This window comes from Perca flavescens, chromosome 9, assembly GCF_004354835.1.
Source record: "Perca flavescens isolate YP-PL-M2 chromosome 9, PFLA_1.0, whole genome shotgun sequence".
In the NCBI taxonomy this organism is placed as follows: Eukaryota; Metazoa; Chordata; class Actinopteri; order Perciformes; family Percidae; genus Perca; species Perca flavescens.
Genome location: NC_041339.1, coordinates 27272410 through 27286841, shown reverse-complemented (window position 1 = coordinate 27286841; position 14432 = coordinate 27272410). Strand labels below are relative to the sequence as shown.

General features: G+C 39.1%; 2 protein-coding genes across 2 annotated transcripts; both read left to right on the top strand.

Annotated features, from left to right (window-relative positions):
• Positions 1-1112: 1112 nt before the first annotated feature.
• On the top strand, positions 1113-7117 carry ttc22 (tetratricopeptide repeat domain 22). Its single transcript, XM_028586596.1, has 9 exons — positions 1113-1149; positions 1766-2051; positions 2441-2741; positions 4988-5043; positions 5164-5279; positions 5410-5528; positions 5795-5956; positions 6345-6497; positions 6581-7117. The coding sequence occupies exons 1-9, from the start codon at positions 1113-1115 to the stop codon at positions 7115-7117; spliced, it is 1767 nt and encodes a 588-aa protein (XP_028442397.1).
• A 3317-nt stretch (positions 7118-10434) lies between these two features.
• On the top strand, positions 10435-13496 carry LOC114560963 (cornifelin homolog A-like). The gene is made up of 4 exons (XM_028586595.1): positions 10435-10520; positions 12810-12887; positions 12988-13175; positions 13275-13496. The coding sequence occupies exons 2-4, from the start codon at positions 12821-12823 to the stop codon at positions 13494-13496; spliced, it is 477 nt and encodes a 158-aa protein (XP_028442396.1). The 5' UTR covers positions 10435-10520; positions 12810-12820.
• Positions 13497-14432: the final 936 nt, after the last annotated feature.

The following is a 14432-nucleotide window of genomic DNA, read 5'->3' as shown; positions in this document are numbered from 1 at the left end:
GATGGCCACCATGGCAACGATTGTCGAGAGGAGAAACTTTTCAGATTTCTGTACACCCACATAGTACAAATCGAAAGGGCTGCCCACAATGAGGCAAATCTGCAGTACCAAATACACATTATGCAACACACTCTGACAGTAACTCTGAATCTGTTTCAGGGGTAACCTAGATGGTTCAGCACTGTTCATAGGCATTTGTGTGTGGGTTTGGTTATTCTCTCTAATTGATTTTTTCCTATATATGGCTAATATTGTACCCCAGCTATCAGAGGATGGCTGATCTCTCTTTGAATTATCTCTCTAACAGTCTGTTATGTGCTGAGGCTCGTTGGAGTGTTTCCCTGTGTTGTTAGAGAGCTTGCACTTGCCTGGGTACCACTTTTGATGTGGGTCTGTAAAGCCCATGGAGACATGGCATGTGCTAGTCAGTTTAAAATACTTCCTACATCCTGTCCTTCTTGTTAGAATGGTTTATTATAATCCAAGTTTACCCTCTGGTGGAAGAGTTTGGATTTGTATGCCAAACCTTTCTAAAACAAACACGTTTGTATCATGTGTGTATCTGGTTTTACCAAGATAGCATTGTCACTTGCAGGATAGTGAGGATTCACAGTCAATGTTTGCTTTTGTTTAAATTTTTCCGCAGATGATCTGCATATTTCCGTTAGGTGTTTACATGTTCGGTCAACAGCTCATCATACAGCTGCATGCTTCTTCTTTTTTTATAGTTTAGATTAGATTAGGTTCAACTTTATTGTCATTGCGTGCAAGTACTGAGAAGACGAAATGCAGTTTATCATCCATGCAGAAGTGTAAAAAGCAGTAAAGCGCAAAGTAATGTACCTGTATCGGGATAAATAATGAAAATATAAATAATAAATAGTAGGGGATAGTTAAGAATATTTAAAGATATACTGCATACGGTATGAACAGTATTAACAGTATGAACTGAGCAATATGAATAGGCTATGATATACACATATTAACATGTGCAGAAATTATTTGTAATTAACTTATTTTTCATAATGAAATGGAATGTCATTGATTAAAGTAGTAGCTAACAGAAGTTTCATTGAGTTTCCTCCAGTGTTTCCCCAGTCGCACTGTTCCTGATGGTTCACATTCTTCTGTTGCCAACAGCTGACACAGGTAGGGACAGAGACTAACTGAATCATTCTCCCAAACAAGACTTCAAAACCATTTTTTTTTTACAAGACATACATTTTTGGCTTATGAGCCTATCCAGGAGATAAATGTATTGTTTTTTATGTGTGTATTTTTGTCTTTGTAATATGGACCATTTTTTACGTGTCTGAAATAAAGCAAATAATAATAATAAAAAATAATATCATACTGTCAGAATGGACTTCAAGGAATGGCAGTTGGTGCTTTTGTTGAAGACCCAAATAAGAAAAAGGTGACAAAGAGCAAACCATGTGATACAATCTCTTTTTGGAGAATTTATGGCTGAGAATCAAAAAAGGGAGTTAAAAAATGTGGGTAGAATATGTATCCATATGTATCCATTATACACTATTTTGCCCTTACACTAGCTGTTCCACTCCCTATAGTCACTCCCAAGCCTAACCTGTTAGACCTGTTTGCACCTGGGTGTCAAGAGTGTGTGGGTGAAATCTGTTGCTGGATAATAGATTGAACTGTAAGCTGAGGAGGACAAGGTATTTTCTTGCGCAGAATCGTAGGTAATATAAAATATATGAAAGCAGTATTTCTTATTGTATTTATTGTCTTTTTTAAACAGCAGGTGGAGAGAAGGAGCAGAAGGCCATGGAGGCAGACAGCAAAGAGGACATTGAATCTCTCATGGAGGACATGGACTACATCCCTGGCCACTTCCACCTGGACCTCAACCTTAACTGTGATCCTGTTGGGCCTACGAAGCTGAGACTCAGGGACACTTACCTAAAACAAGAGAGCCTGCGAGGCGAGCTAGAGGCTGAAGCTGGATATCTACAGTACGCCGTTCGAAATCTGCTGGGTCTGCTGGCTTTTCACCTGGAACACTTGGACACAGCTGAAGAAATATTCAGGTGAGGATACACTGTCATTTATTAATTTATAAAGGCAGAATATTTCAAATATTCATTTAGCAAGAGATCTCGACTAGTAATGTGTTTTTAAAATGTCGTAGCATTCTTTACAATTGAAACACCACACCGGTTGAAATGTGACAATATATATACAGTACTTAAACTCTGTGAGCTGACCAATAACCACCACATGGGGGACCTTCACAGCAGTGGAAAAGGCAGCACAAAAGCACAGCCTGACCTTCTGCCAACTATAGTAAAAAAACAAAAATCAAGACCATAAGCTCACAGTAATCTTACACACTAGTTGACAGATTTTGAATGGCTGGGCCACGAACGCAGGAAGCTGCATAACAAACATACCATCTCTCTGTCTCTTGGCCTTTCAGAAGCATCTGTAAAGAAGACCCTGGGAACCTCAATGCCTGGGCCAACCTGGGCTACGTGTACGACAAGCTGGGGAGAGAGCTTGATGCAGGCGAGTGTGTGGAGAAAGTTTCCTACCTTATGGGCTCAGACGGTGGAGAGGCCTCACAGGAAGAGACCAGGATCCTGGCGGCCCGCTGCCTGGCTGAGCAGGCTTACGTTTATCCCTACGATGTGGAGCTGGACAGTGAGGACGACCTGAGAGACAGACTGACGGCAGCATTGACACTATACAACAGAGCCCTGGACTATGGGGGTCAGCTGGTGAGATACATACAGTAATACTCTAAATAAATCTGTAAATGTTTTTTTATTTTATTTTAGGATTAACATGTGAATTGTAAATGTAAGGAGGAGCATTGAAACAATGACACATAACCTTCCAGCATTTCATTGGTTGGTATTTCATCCATGCAGTGTTGGTAATCCTTAAATAAAACACAATGACGGCACAGTGGTACAGAGGTAAGAATTAGAAATAAACTATGGTGGAATATTCACCCAGAACCATACACCAGTCTTTAATGAGTCACTATGTATGTGCAGTAGGCTTGTGTAAACAAATATGATATTGTAGTCTTAGTCAGGTATGGTCGAAAAGTCAAATTTTCTCAAGTAAGAATGCAAAGGCCCCCTTATCTAAGAAAACGTGTTAGAGTAGCCCCTAAATGTACATTTCATTTTCTTTAATTTAATATAGTGACATGCATTTGGAATCCACACCGCATAGCTAGATGCTCAGAAGATTTATGAATGAATATCAAACTTAGCTCACAATGACATGGATATAAAAACTAACTAAACAATGCTACACAGGACATGTACCTGAAGACTTACAGTGGGGGAAATAAGTATTTGACCCCTTGCTGATTTTGCAGGTTTGCCCACTTACAAAGAATGCAAAAATCTACAATTTTAATCATATGTACATTCTAACAGTGAAAGACAGAATCCCAAAGAAAATTCCAGAAAATCACATCATATGAATTTATTAAAATTGATAACCATCTGATGAGGAAAAACAAGTATTTGACCCCCTGGACAAACAGCATGTTAATATTTTGTAGAAAAGCCATTATTGGCCAGCACAGATGTCAAACGGTTTTTATAGTTGGTGACAAGGTTTGTGCACATTTCGGCAGGGATGTTGGCCCACTCCTCCCTGCAGACAGCCTCCAAATCATTCAGGTTCCGAGGTTGTCGCCTGGCAACTCGAATTTTAAGCTCCCTCCAAAGATTTTCAATCGGATTCAGGTCTGGAGACTGGCTAGGCCACTCCATAACCTTGATGTGCTTCTTCTTCAGCCACTCTTTTGTTGCTTTGGCCGTGTGCTTAGGGTCGTTGTCGTGCTGAAACACCCATCCTCGACCCATCTTCAGCTCTCTCAGTGAGGGAAGGAGATGTCGGTCCAGAATTCCACGATACATGGCCCCGTCCATCCTCCCCTCAATACGATGGAGTTGTCCCGTCCCCTTGGCTGAAAAGCACCCCCAAAGCATGATGTTGCCACCACCATGCTTGACGGTGGGGATGGTGTTCTTTGGGTTGTACTCGGTGTTCTTTGCCCTCCAAACACGACGAGTTGAGTTGAGGCCAAAAAGTTCTATTTTGGTCTCATCTGACCACATCACCTTCTTCCAGGCCTCTTCTGAGTCGTCCAGGTGGTGAATGGCGAACTTCATGCGGGCCTGTACATGTTTCTTCTTGAGCAGGGGGACCTTGCGTGCGCTGCAGGATTTCAATCCATGACGGCGTAGTGTGTTACCAACCGTTTCTTTTGTAACTGTGGTCCCAGCTGCCTTCAGTTGATTCATCAGTTCCCCCCTTGTGGTTTTGGGATGATTCCCCACCGTTCGCATGATCAGGGACACCCCACGAGGCAAGATCTTGTATGGAGGCCCAGACCGAGGGAGGTTGGCGGTTGTGTGGTGCTTCTTCCATTTCCTGATAACTGCACCGACAGTTGATCTTTTCTCTCAAGTTGCTTTCCGATTCTCTTGTAGCCCATCCCAGCCTTGTGCAGATCAACAATCTTGTCCCTGATGTCCGTAGAAAGCTCTTTGGTCTTGCCCATGGTAGTGATGTTGGATGCTGGTTGTTTGGGTGTTCACAGGTGTCTTTTATACAGGTAACGAGGTGAGGCAGGTATATTTGATGTAGATAATTGGTTCGGATTGGGGCTGTGTCTTAAAGAAAGACTAACTGGCTTGTAGGAGCCAGAATACTTGCTGTTTGTCCAGGGGGTCAAATACTTGTTTTTCCTCATCAGATGGTTATCAATTTTAATAAATTCATATGATGTGATTTTCTGGAATTTTCTTTGGGATTCTGTCTTTCACTGTTAGAATGTACATATGATTAAAATTGTAGATTTTTGCATTCTTTGTAAGTGGGCAAACCTGCAAAATCAGCAAGGGGTCAAATACTTATTTCCCCCACTGTAAATATGTATTCCTGAACAACAAATGTCATTTATGACTATTAGTAAAGCATATTTGTTGTTTTTCAGCTACCACTAGAGGAAAAACGAAGCTGGTCTTTTAAAATGGCAACCATCTATATAAGGTACCAAACAACATTATCACACGATAACATAACAGAAAATAAAATAAAAAAAAAATAAAAATAAAATAACCACTACACCACTTGATGTGTAATGTGTATTAAGTCATTTTCTCCGTGCAGACTGGATCAAATAGTAAAGACCAAAGAGGACTCTGAATACTCCAGACTCTATCACTACAATAAGGGACTGAAGCTTCTCAAAGAAACACTAGAATCTGAGAAACCACAACACAAAGGTAAATATGTTTCTATATTCATTGTTTCTCTATGAATACATATGCTTGGTTGTACATTCAGAGGCATTAGAGTAGTGCAGCTAAGTAGAACCTGGTAAAAAAAAAAACTGATTTGGATCTCTCCCCTCAGCTCTTGCCTGGTGTTACGTTGGCATCATGTTGGAGAGGAAGGAAGAGTTCACCACTGTGCCCATGTCTATACATGACTGTGGCTACTCAGCCTCTGATCCACTATCCTGCTATGGAACTGTAAGTTAACTCACACATTTAGGCCTAGTCCACACCTACACTGGTAATTTTTTTTTTTTAAACTTAGCTTTTTTAAATACCCTTTTTACCCCATTTGAATAAACCTCTGCATTGTGTCTATCCCCACCCACAACCTTTTTCAAATGGAAATACACACATTTACATAAATAGATCTGTTTTAATAATAAGGTCAAGAGATTTCATTTAATTTATTAATATTTCCATATTTTCACCATAACATACAATATGACTGTTTGTGTCCTCAGGCCATAAACCTGGCCAGTGAAGACGCATTTACCCTGAACCTCCTGTCAAAGGTCTTCTTTCTGTTGGGCAAACATGAGATGGCCACAGGGATCTGCAACATGGCCCTAAACGTGCTCCCAGACCCAGAGCTCAACTGGCAGGCATACTGCACCCGTGCCAAGGTACTGCAGCCGGTCAAGTCAGTGCCAAAACCAAGCTGGCAAAACTCAGTCAATTACCATTTGAAATCCCTTTAATGCTTGAGAATTTGCATTCATTTCTCTTATTAAAGTCTGAAAGATGCACAGCATTCACATATTCGTACTGCGCTGGTGTTAACTATAAATGGTTATTTGTGCACTGTATTTGTATTTAGTTTATGTGGCAAAAGTTACGTTTATACTACTATTGCATAAAGTGATCATTTCTATACATTTGATAAAAGGGGAGGTCTATAGTGCAAGTTTATCATGTACAGTACCAGTCAAAAGTTAGGACACGCCACTCCCATTCAAGTGAATGAGAAAGCGCGTCGCAAAGTTTGACTGGTACTGGACGTTTTCCTTTTAGATCAATATGATGCTCTACGCCAGGGACCTACAGAAGGCTAAACATGGTCATGGTGGAATCCCAGACCGACAGAAACTAACTGAGGCCAGAAAAGACTTGGACAAGGTCCTGACTGTTCGTCCATGTCTGCGGACTCACCTGGAGATGGCACAGGTAACGACACAAACCACTAATGGGCAATATATAGTGATTTTCTACAGCAATAGGGGTTTTTAAATATATGTCTTTCCCTTTAGGTGTACTACTACATGGGTGTAGATGCACTCCAGGAGAGTCTCTTGGTCGATGAGGGAGCAGTGAACAGCGCAATGGTGAGTCTGTCCCATGCCCTACAGTTTGAGCTGGGTGATAGCTTGCCGGACCTCCACGTGCTCAGAGGACGCTGTCTCCTGCTGAAGGGGGAGGAGCAGAACGCTGCAGACTGCTTCAAACGTGCCATGGAGTTAGAGAGACCAGGGAGCACAGACACCACAGCCCTGCGCTGCCTCCTACAGGCACTGTTGAATCTGTTCATGCAGGGAGGCCCTGACCCAAGTCTAGCCACCACCCAACTGGAGCTGTGGGTGCAAAAAGCTGAGGAGAGGTACCCTGAGGACATTGTGAAGTCTGAGCTGAGGTGCCTTTACAGGACTCACACAGCAGAGGTCACAGAGTTATCCAGGGCTCTGATCAGGACAGGCAGACTGGACCTAGTGAGGAGGCTTCTGGAAACAGTGGTGCCTAAACAGCTGGTTAAGAAGAGACCAATGGCTCGGTCTTTCTCCTGTACATGAAGCAAATATGTGACTTTAGTAGACATACAGGTGCATGACCTAACCAGAACAGACATGCAGTAATTAATTAACTTCTTGACAGCATTTCACAGACAAAAATGAACAGCAGCGGTGTACTGTATTTTTTAAAACTGTGATCCTTCTATTATTAACTTGCATGTTTTATTTTTTTTTAGGAACAACTTTCAGAAAGGTTAGCTATACAGAGAAGCCTACAGTTACAGTGTTAAAGCACAGAAGGATATTCCGTTCAAGCTTGCTTTGCAATGCAAAATATGTCAGAAACCTTTGAGTTTCCGTGTAAAATGAGAGCATTGCTGAATTGAAAAAAAGAGGTTGGGTGTTTTCATAATCTTTTCATCAAAGAGTTTATTGTCATATGCACAGTCAGAAAGCATGTTTCCCTGCACAATGAAATTTTTACTTTGCCGTCCACACTAAATGTCATACAATACAGTATCATACAAAAAATGAATAGCCAAAAGCAATAAAGGAGCAATAAAAGCAATTAAAAGCAATAAAGTTAAGGTAGTGCATTTCTGAATAAAAGAGGTAGTGCAGTTCTAAATAAGGCAATAAAATTAAACAGTTATGTTAAACAGTTATGTCCATGGTTACAAACTCCTATCAGCTGTTTAGGAGTCTGATGGCAGAGGGGAAAAAAAGAGTTCTTTAATGAAATGGCTGTGGAAAGGATGCCCTGTTGGCTCTTCCACAGTGGCTGTAGAAATGAAACCACAAGTAGTTATTGCTGGATAGTAATATTTAAATTATGTCACGCTACCTCTCTTTGAGTGGGATATTTCAATGCTCTACCACTGTTGACCAGCAGATAGGGGTATACACCATTAGGTTTTGCCAGGTTCATGAAAGGTTCTGTTTTTGGCTATGAATAAAAGACTAGTTTTTGAATCACTTGTCATGTAGTCTTTGGTCTTGGTCTAAATGGTTTGAGTATGGAAATGCTTTGGCCTTCGCAGTCACCTCAGTCACAACTGCAGAATGCATAATGATGGGATGTCTTCCTCTAAACACAAAAATAAATACAGAGAGAGCTGGGGTTATTTGCAGTATCCATGGATCTTTATTTATTTGCTACACTTACATTTTAAGGTACATAAAAAGATGGCTGCAAGATGAAAGAAAACATTCTATCAAAGTCCCATTCTGGCAATTTCACCTCAAACCATCCTAAAATGATGTTGGGTCATTCACGCAGATATTTCTTTGTGGAAGAGCCAACATTTTACATGGCTGTATTGTTAGCAAGCTATGTAACTGATCTACATATGTTACATCATTGCACTGTGTATTTTCTAATCCAGGTACAACATATCTCTTTGATAGTCTGTAAAAGAAATTGCTGGGATACTTCTGTTTGCGGTGCCTTTCGTAGCCTTGTTTTTCAGGATTGCCATTAGACAGAAATATAGAATCAAGGTATGACACAAGTAAAACACTGATTTTATGTCAAAAATAAATTTCTCTGCGGCAAAAGTACATACAGGTGGGTCACCACATAGACTTGACAGGTGTCTCCAGTCATATTTTATATTAGATGTTGAATCTTATTCCTCTTTTTCAGGATATAGAAGTTATCGAAATATTTTGATTTGGAAAACTGTGCCAATATAGAAATATTTCAAACGCAACACATGAAAACATCATGTAAAAGGAATGTATTATTCTACAACCAAGGAAAGTCCTACCAGTGAGTCAAAAAAAATACCCATGAAAATCATGGGCTGTCTTTTTCACTCTCTTTAAATAGTTACAACTCTTCTTTGGAGCTTAGTGTCTCACTGCTTTGCCACACCTGTATTTATATAAAAAAGGGAGATGCCCTGTTTGTTTTTATTCTGGTTCTGCGAGCATTGTTAGTGCTTTAGTGCCCAATATTTACTTTCTGCGTGGAGTTTGCATGTTCTCCCCGTGTTTGCATGAGCTTTTTCCAGTGCTCCAGATTCCTCCCAGCACAAAGAAAGAAAAGGTTTATTTGAATATACATAATGTGCCACTCCTCATACAAGGCATATTTTTTTCCCAGCTTTGCTAATAAGAAATCAGGTCTTTTCTTTTCATGCCACTTTCTACTTCTGCTTTACTACATTTCAGAGGGAAATATTGTACTTTTTTACTCTACTAAATTAATGTGACAGCTTCAGATACTCGTTACTTTACAAATTAAGACTTTTGAACACAAAATGCATGTAGTTTTTAAAATACGATGTTTTTTATTGTAAATTAAACTACCCAACAATATTTATGACTACAAGTAAAGCTGAACTGATTAGATGATTAAACACTTGGGTTGACAGAACAGTTTTGATCGTTTCCAAAATGTGAGGATTGTTCTGAGTAGTTTTACTTTTAATACCTTAAGTACAATTTCCCTGATGGTACTTACATTTACTTTAACACATTTTAATACAGGACTTTTACTTGTAACTGATTATTTTTACAGTGTGATAGTAGTATTTTTACTTATGTAAATGATCTGAATACTTCTTCCACCACTGCTGTGTACACGTCCGTCCCATAATGCAACAATAATAATAACCATGACAATTGTCTATGGTGGAAGTTGGTTGATCAGTTACTCTCTCTTTTTAAAGAGTGAGGACTTATCTTACTTAATAGAAGCAAACTACTGTTGCGAAGGTCTCAAGATAATGGATCAGGAGGAGAAAAATCACAACTTTTCTTTTTTTTGAAAGAGAGCATGAGAACCTGCTTGCCCTTGTCGGTTGCTGCTTTAGGTTCACATATATGTTGAAGACATTCTATATAATTAAAGCATAACGTTGTGTCATGAAGTTTACACAGTGTTTTTCAGAGGAATTTTAAAACCCAAGTAGGCTTGTGTCACTATGTATAGGTTTTTATTTTGATTTTAAATATTTTTTTTTCATCTGCAGCAATAATCACATACAAATTACAACAATTCTGTCCTATAAAAATGTTTTTGAAAAACACATTAAATGTGTTATGTGATTGTGACTTGCAAATTATTCTGATGCCAAAGGTTTTTGTTTGTTAAAAATGAGACAATCTCAGTGAAGTAACCTTGCTTATTTAGTCAACATACTAATGTGTTGTGTAGAGAAATACAAGAATTACAAAGTAGCCTATCATACATTTTCTAATGTAGATCAGTCTTGCAAACCGTTTATATGACATCTTTTCAAACGCTTCCAATCTTGCCATCTCACCCCTGAAAACTAGACCGGCTACAGTTGTAACATGGAGTGAGTTGTAACACTACCAATTCCATGAATCAGGGATAAGATAGGAGTTGTGTAACAGTTTCAGTTTCCTCAGGCTTCCTTTATGATCCACATGGAGGTTTTCCAGTCTGTGTTGCTATCTCTCCTGAAGCTACAGCAGAACATCTAGTTATGAGGTAAGAAAGTTAAAAAAAATAAAAAGATAATATTTTGTTTGGTATACTGCGACCATTGTAGATAATGTTGTATTAGTTATATCAGGTCTAACTGTAGTTTCTCTAGTAAAGAATGGTGTATCAACCTTCTGCTAATTTCAAAGCACCATGCTAACACAGCTAGCTAGGTTGTAACACGTGTTATGAAAGTGTTACAACCATCAAGTGTGGGTCAAGTGTGTTTTATGTAGCTTTTGGGTCCACCAGGCATGCACTCCAGGCCTGACCAATTTCATTTGTCACCATTTTGACTCTCATTAACAATGCATTTTTCTTGTCACCATTGTGACTGATAAAGAATGCATTTCATTTGTTCCTTCTGTGGAATGGGGGTAAATGTGTTTATGTTAATTTGCTCTCACTCACACACACATACACACACACTTACACACACAAACACCCATATGAATGTGCACGTACAGACATGCACACACAAATGCACACATGTGTATGCACATATGTACACTCTCCATATTCACACATATTTTATTGTTGAAGCCATTCATTTAAAATAAAACTGTTGTTGAGTACCCTTAGTTTTTATTCATTTTGTTACAACTTTGTTGTTGTAACAAAGGACCACCTTGTATTTGTCATCATCTTACAAAGTCTGTGATATAGTTGAAGAAATTTCAATCGTTGCCATTTGTAGTAGACAAATGTGGGTGCTTTGCCTAAACGTTTCAGACGTGTAAAAAAAAAAAAAGGTATAGGTGCTGAAGAAAAAAGTGAGAGTAGGCTATTTTTATACAATATGGGCTATTCTTGTTTGTCAGGTTGATCAGTGGTGATAAAACGATCTGAAGTCTAATTTTTGAACATTAAAAGTCAATGTTTTATTTGACTCAGTTTAGGCTGTATGTCCTTGCTGCCCGTGGAGGCGGATGCCATTTTCGGCATGGATGAAAGCAACAATGAAGGCTACTGCCTATTGTTGCTGTTGTGGATGTAAATCGGCCGCAGACATGCAAAACTCGGCACAGCCCCACCCAAAATAGGAAATCACAATAGCATGTCTGTTTAAGTCGCTAGGTCATACACACCCTTAGATGTCAATTCGCCCAGGCTTGTGGAGAACGGCTGTTAAGTTTAAGCTGCTAACGTTAAGTGAAGTTTTAGTTGGTGTTCTTGTGTGTCTGTAACCACAAGTAAGTGTTATATTTATATTTTTGTAGAGATAATATTTACTAACTATGTTTACCAACTATTTAGGGACCAATTTATTAGCAATTGTGTATTGGGTGGCAGGGTCTATATCCCTGGATTATGTGTAGCCTGTAGATTGACATTCTCATTATAGTTTAAAGGGCCGGCCATCCACCGAGAACGATAGAACTAAGATGATGTGAGCATCCACACCTGATCCATATTGCTGAACTATAACGTTGATTTAGAAACATACTATAGGGATTTGTATGAAAATGATAGCTTGTTAAAAAAGAGATGTGTTTTATTGTTCTATAGACACTGTATTTTCTGTAGAATGTGATCTAAGTGATTTGGTTTCTATCTGCAATTTGGAGCATTATTTTGTTTATCATGTAATTCCTATGACTTAGAAGCTATTGGTGCCGTTCATGGTCTTAAATGTGTATTACATTCATTCTAAAGTCACTATTATTTTAAAAATGTATGGTAACTATCTGTTTGTGACTGTCTGAATTGTATAACCAATGCCCCAGGGTTTTGTTGCATTTTATTTTGCCAAATCAGTGTGCACAACCTTTTTCAGAGGTTCTCTAAAATAACGGGGAAGAGATTGGTTTTTCCATTGGCTCTACTGTAGATGGGAATGTGTTTGTCAAAACAAATTAAATCAAAACATGATTGACTTATGTGAAGGTCTCATAGCTAATAGCAAATTAATTTTCCCTGAGTGAAAACACAGTTAATTGACTGCACATACACAGAAAAGTAGCACTCTATTAGAATAATATTTGAACAGGCCGTACCAACGCTAACTGGTAGAAATCAAGAAGATGGAAGGTTTGATTTCAAAGACGCTTGTCATTTTCTCATGAACAAGTTCTGCAACAAGTTACTCCAAAGTCTAGTCAGATCATCTGAAGGAGATCAAACTGGTGCAAGAATGAAATTTCCAGACTTGGGCATCTACTGAATTAGTGGCAAAAGACATACAATAAGATATGAACTTTCTGTAATCTTTTGACCAGTTTATACGCATTTTTGCTGAGCTCTGATTTCTGTATTTCTGTATTTTGAGTTATTGTTCACTGTGTGTGGCTATAGTCCAACATCCGATGGCAGAACAACCCTTGATAGAGTGGAGCAGTGGTCTCTTTGACTGCTTTGAAGATGTGGCGACTTGTAAGAATCAATATCACAACTTAACAAAATGGTATATATATTTGGATTAAAGGTCTTCTTTAGTAAGACAACTCTGTTGGTGTATCTCCGTGTTTTTCAGGTTGCTATGGTTTCTGGTGCTACCCTTGCCTTGCCCTCACAGTTTCAGAAAGATTTGGAGAGAGCCGTTGTCTCCCATGTTGTGATATATGCACCCCCGCCATTTCTGCATATTGTGGGTTACCTCTGTGCGTGCCTCCTGCCGTCCTGTCTCTAAGGGCTGCCATGCGAAACAGATATGGTATCAAGGTATGATGCATGTAAAGCTGATGGAGACTGGATTTCACACACATGAAAGTGAATCAATGTTGAATTTAAAACATTTTCTTTTTCTTTGGTTCTCTGCAGGGTTCTCTCTGTAAGGACATTGCAGCTGCCTGTTGCTGCGGGACGTGTGCCTGGTGTCAGATGCATCGTGAGTTAAAACATCGCAAAAAAACTCCCACTGTCGTCGTCATGCAAAATCAAGTCAATGTCCAAATGCAGCCTGCTCCAGCGATGATGATTCCTGGATACCCGGCCCAAGCTGGTTTTGTGAATCAACCAGGAGTCTTTGTGATGTCATCCTGAGCTCTGTGGCTTCTTGTTTGTGTGCTGTTATCTTCTGAAGGAAATATTATGCAACTTAGATGCTGCTAGTGTTACACCAAAGACAAAATGTAAGTGTATGTTTATGAGTGAAAACCAAAGTAGTAATCACAGTGATTTGTGTCCTGTAATATAAATTACATTTATTGTTCCAAATCCCTTAATTTTTGTTTTTGTTTATTTACAGCCACCATGGGCATCAGGTCAAGGATGAAGGAGACAATTGTAGTCCTTTAAAATTTTTATTTATAATTAAAGAAATAATAAAGTTGTATTAGGACAAGAACTACAGTACTACTCAGCAACATCACAGTGCAGTTTATCCTAAAGCCCAACAGAGGGCACTAACATTTTATGAACACAAATTAAGTCATCCATCCATTGCAATCCTCCTCTTTGGTAAAATAGAACGCTTTGACAGCTTATGCTAGTAAAGAACTACTACTAAAGATTTCTGCACTAAAATAGACACAAAATATATAAAAAGCGTCACAAATAGGCTACATACATACACATATTCTAAGTAAAGGAGATGTGGTTATGAGCATAAACAGCTAGCATCTTAACTATGTACTTAACTTAACTATGTAGATTTTTACAATGCAATCTAAAAATGAAGTATACAGTTTCTACATAAATAAATATAAAAGATACAGTAACCTACTTTGATGGAGTCACACACTGCACTAAAACAATAACTCGAAGTAACATCACATCACACTACACACAGAACAAGAACACTGAACATCCCTCAAAGGTGATGGCTTAGATGGTTCAGACAGAAACACAATGTGACAATCAGAGAACATATAGGCCTACCCAGAGGCGTAACTATCGGTAAGCAGGGCACGCGGTTGCTGACGGGCCGGACCAATCAGGGGCCCACCAACCTGTATACATTTTCACATCAAAGTACGC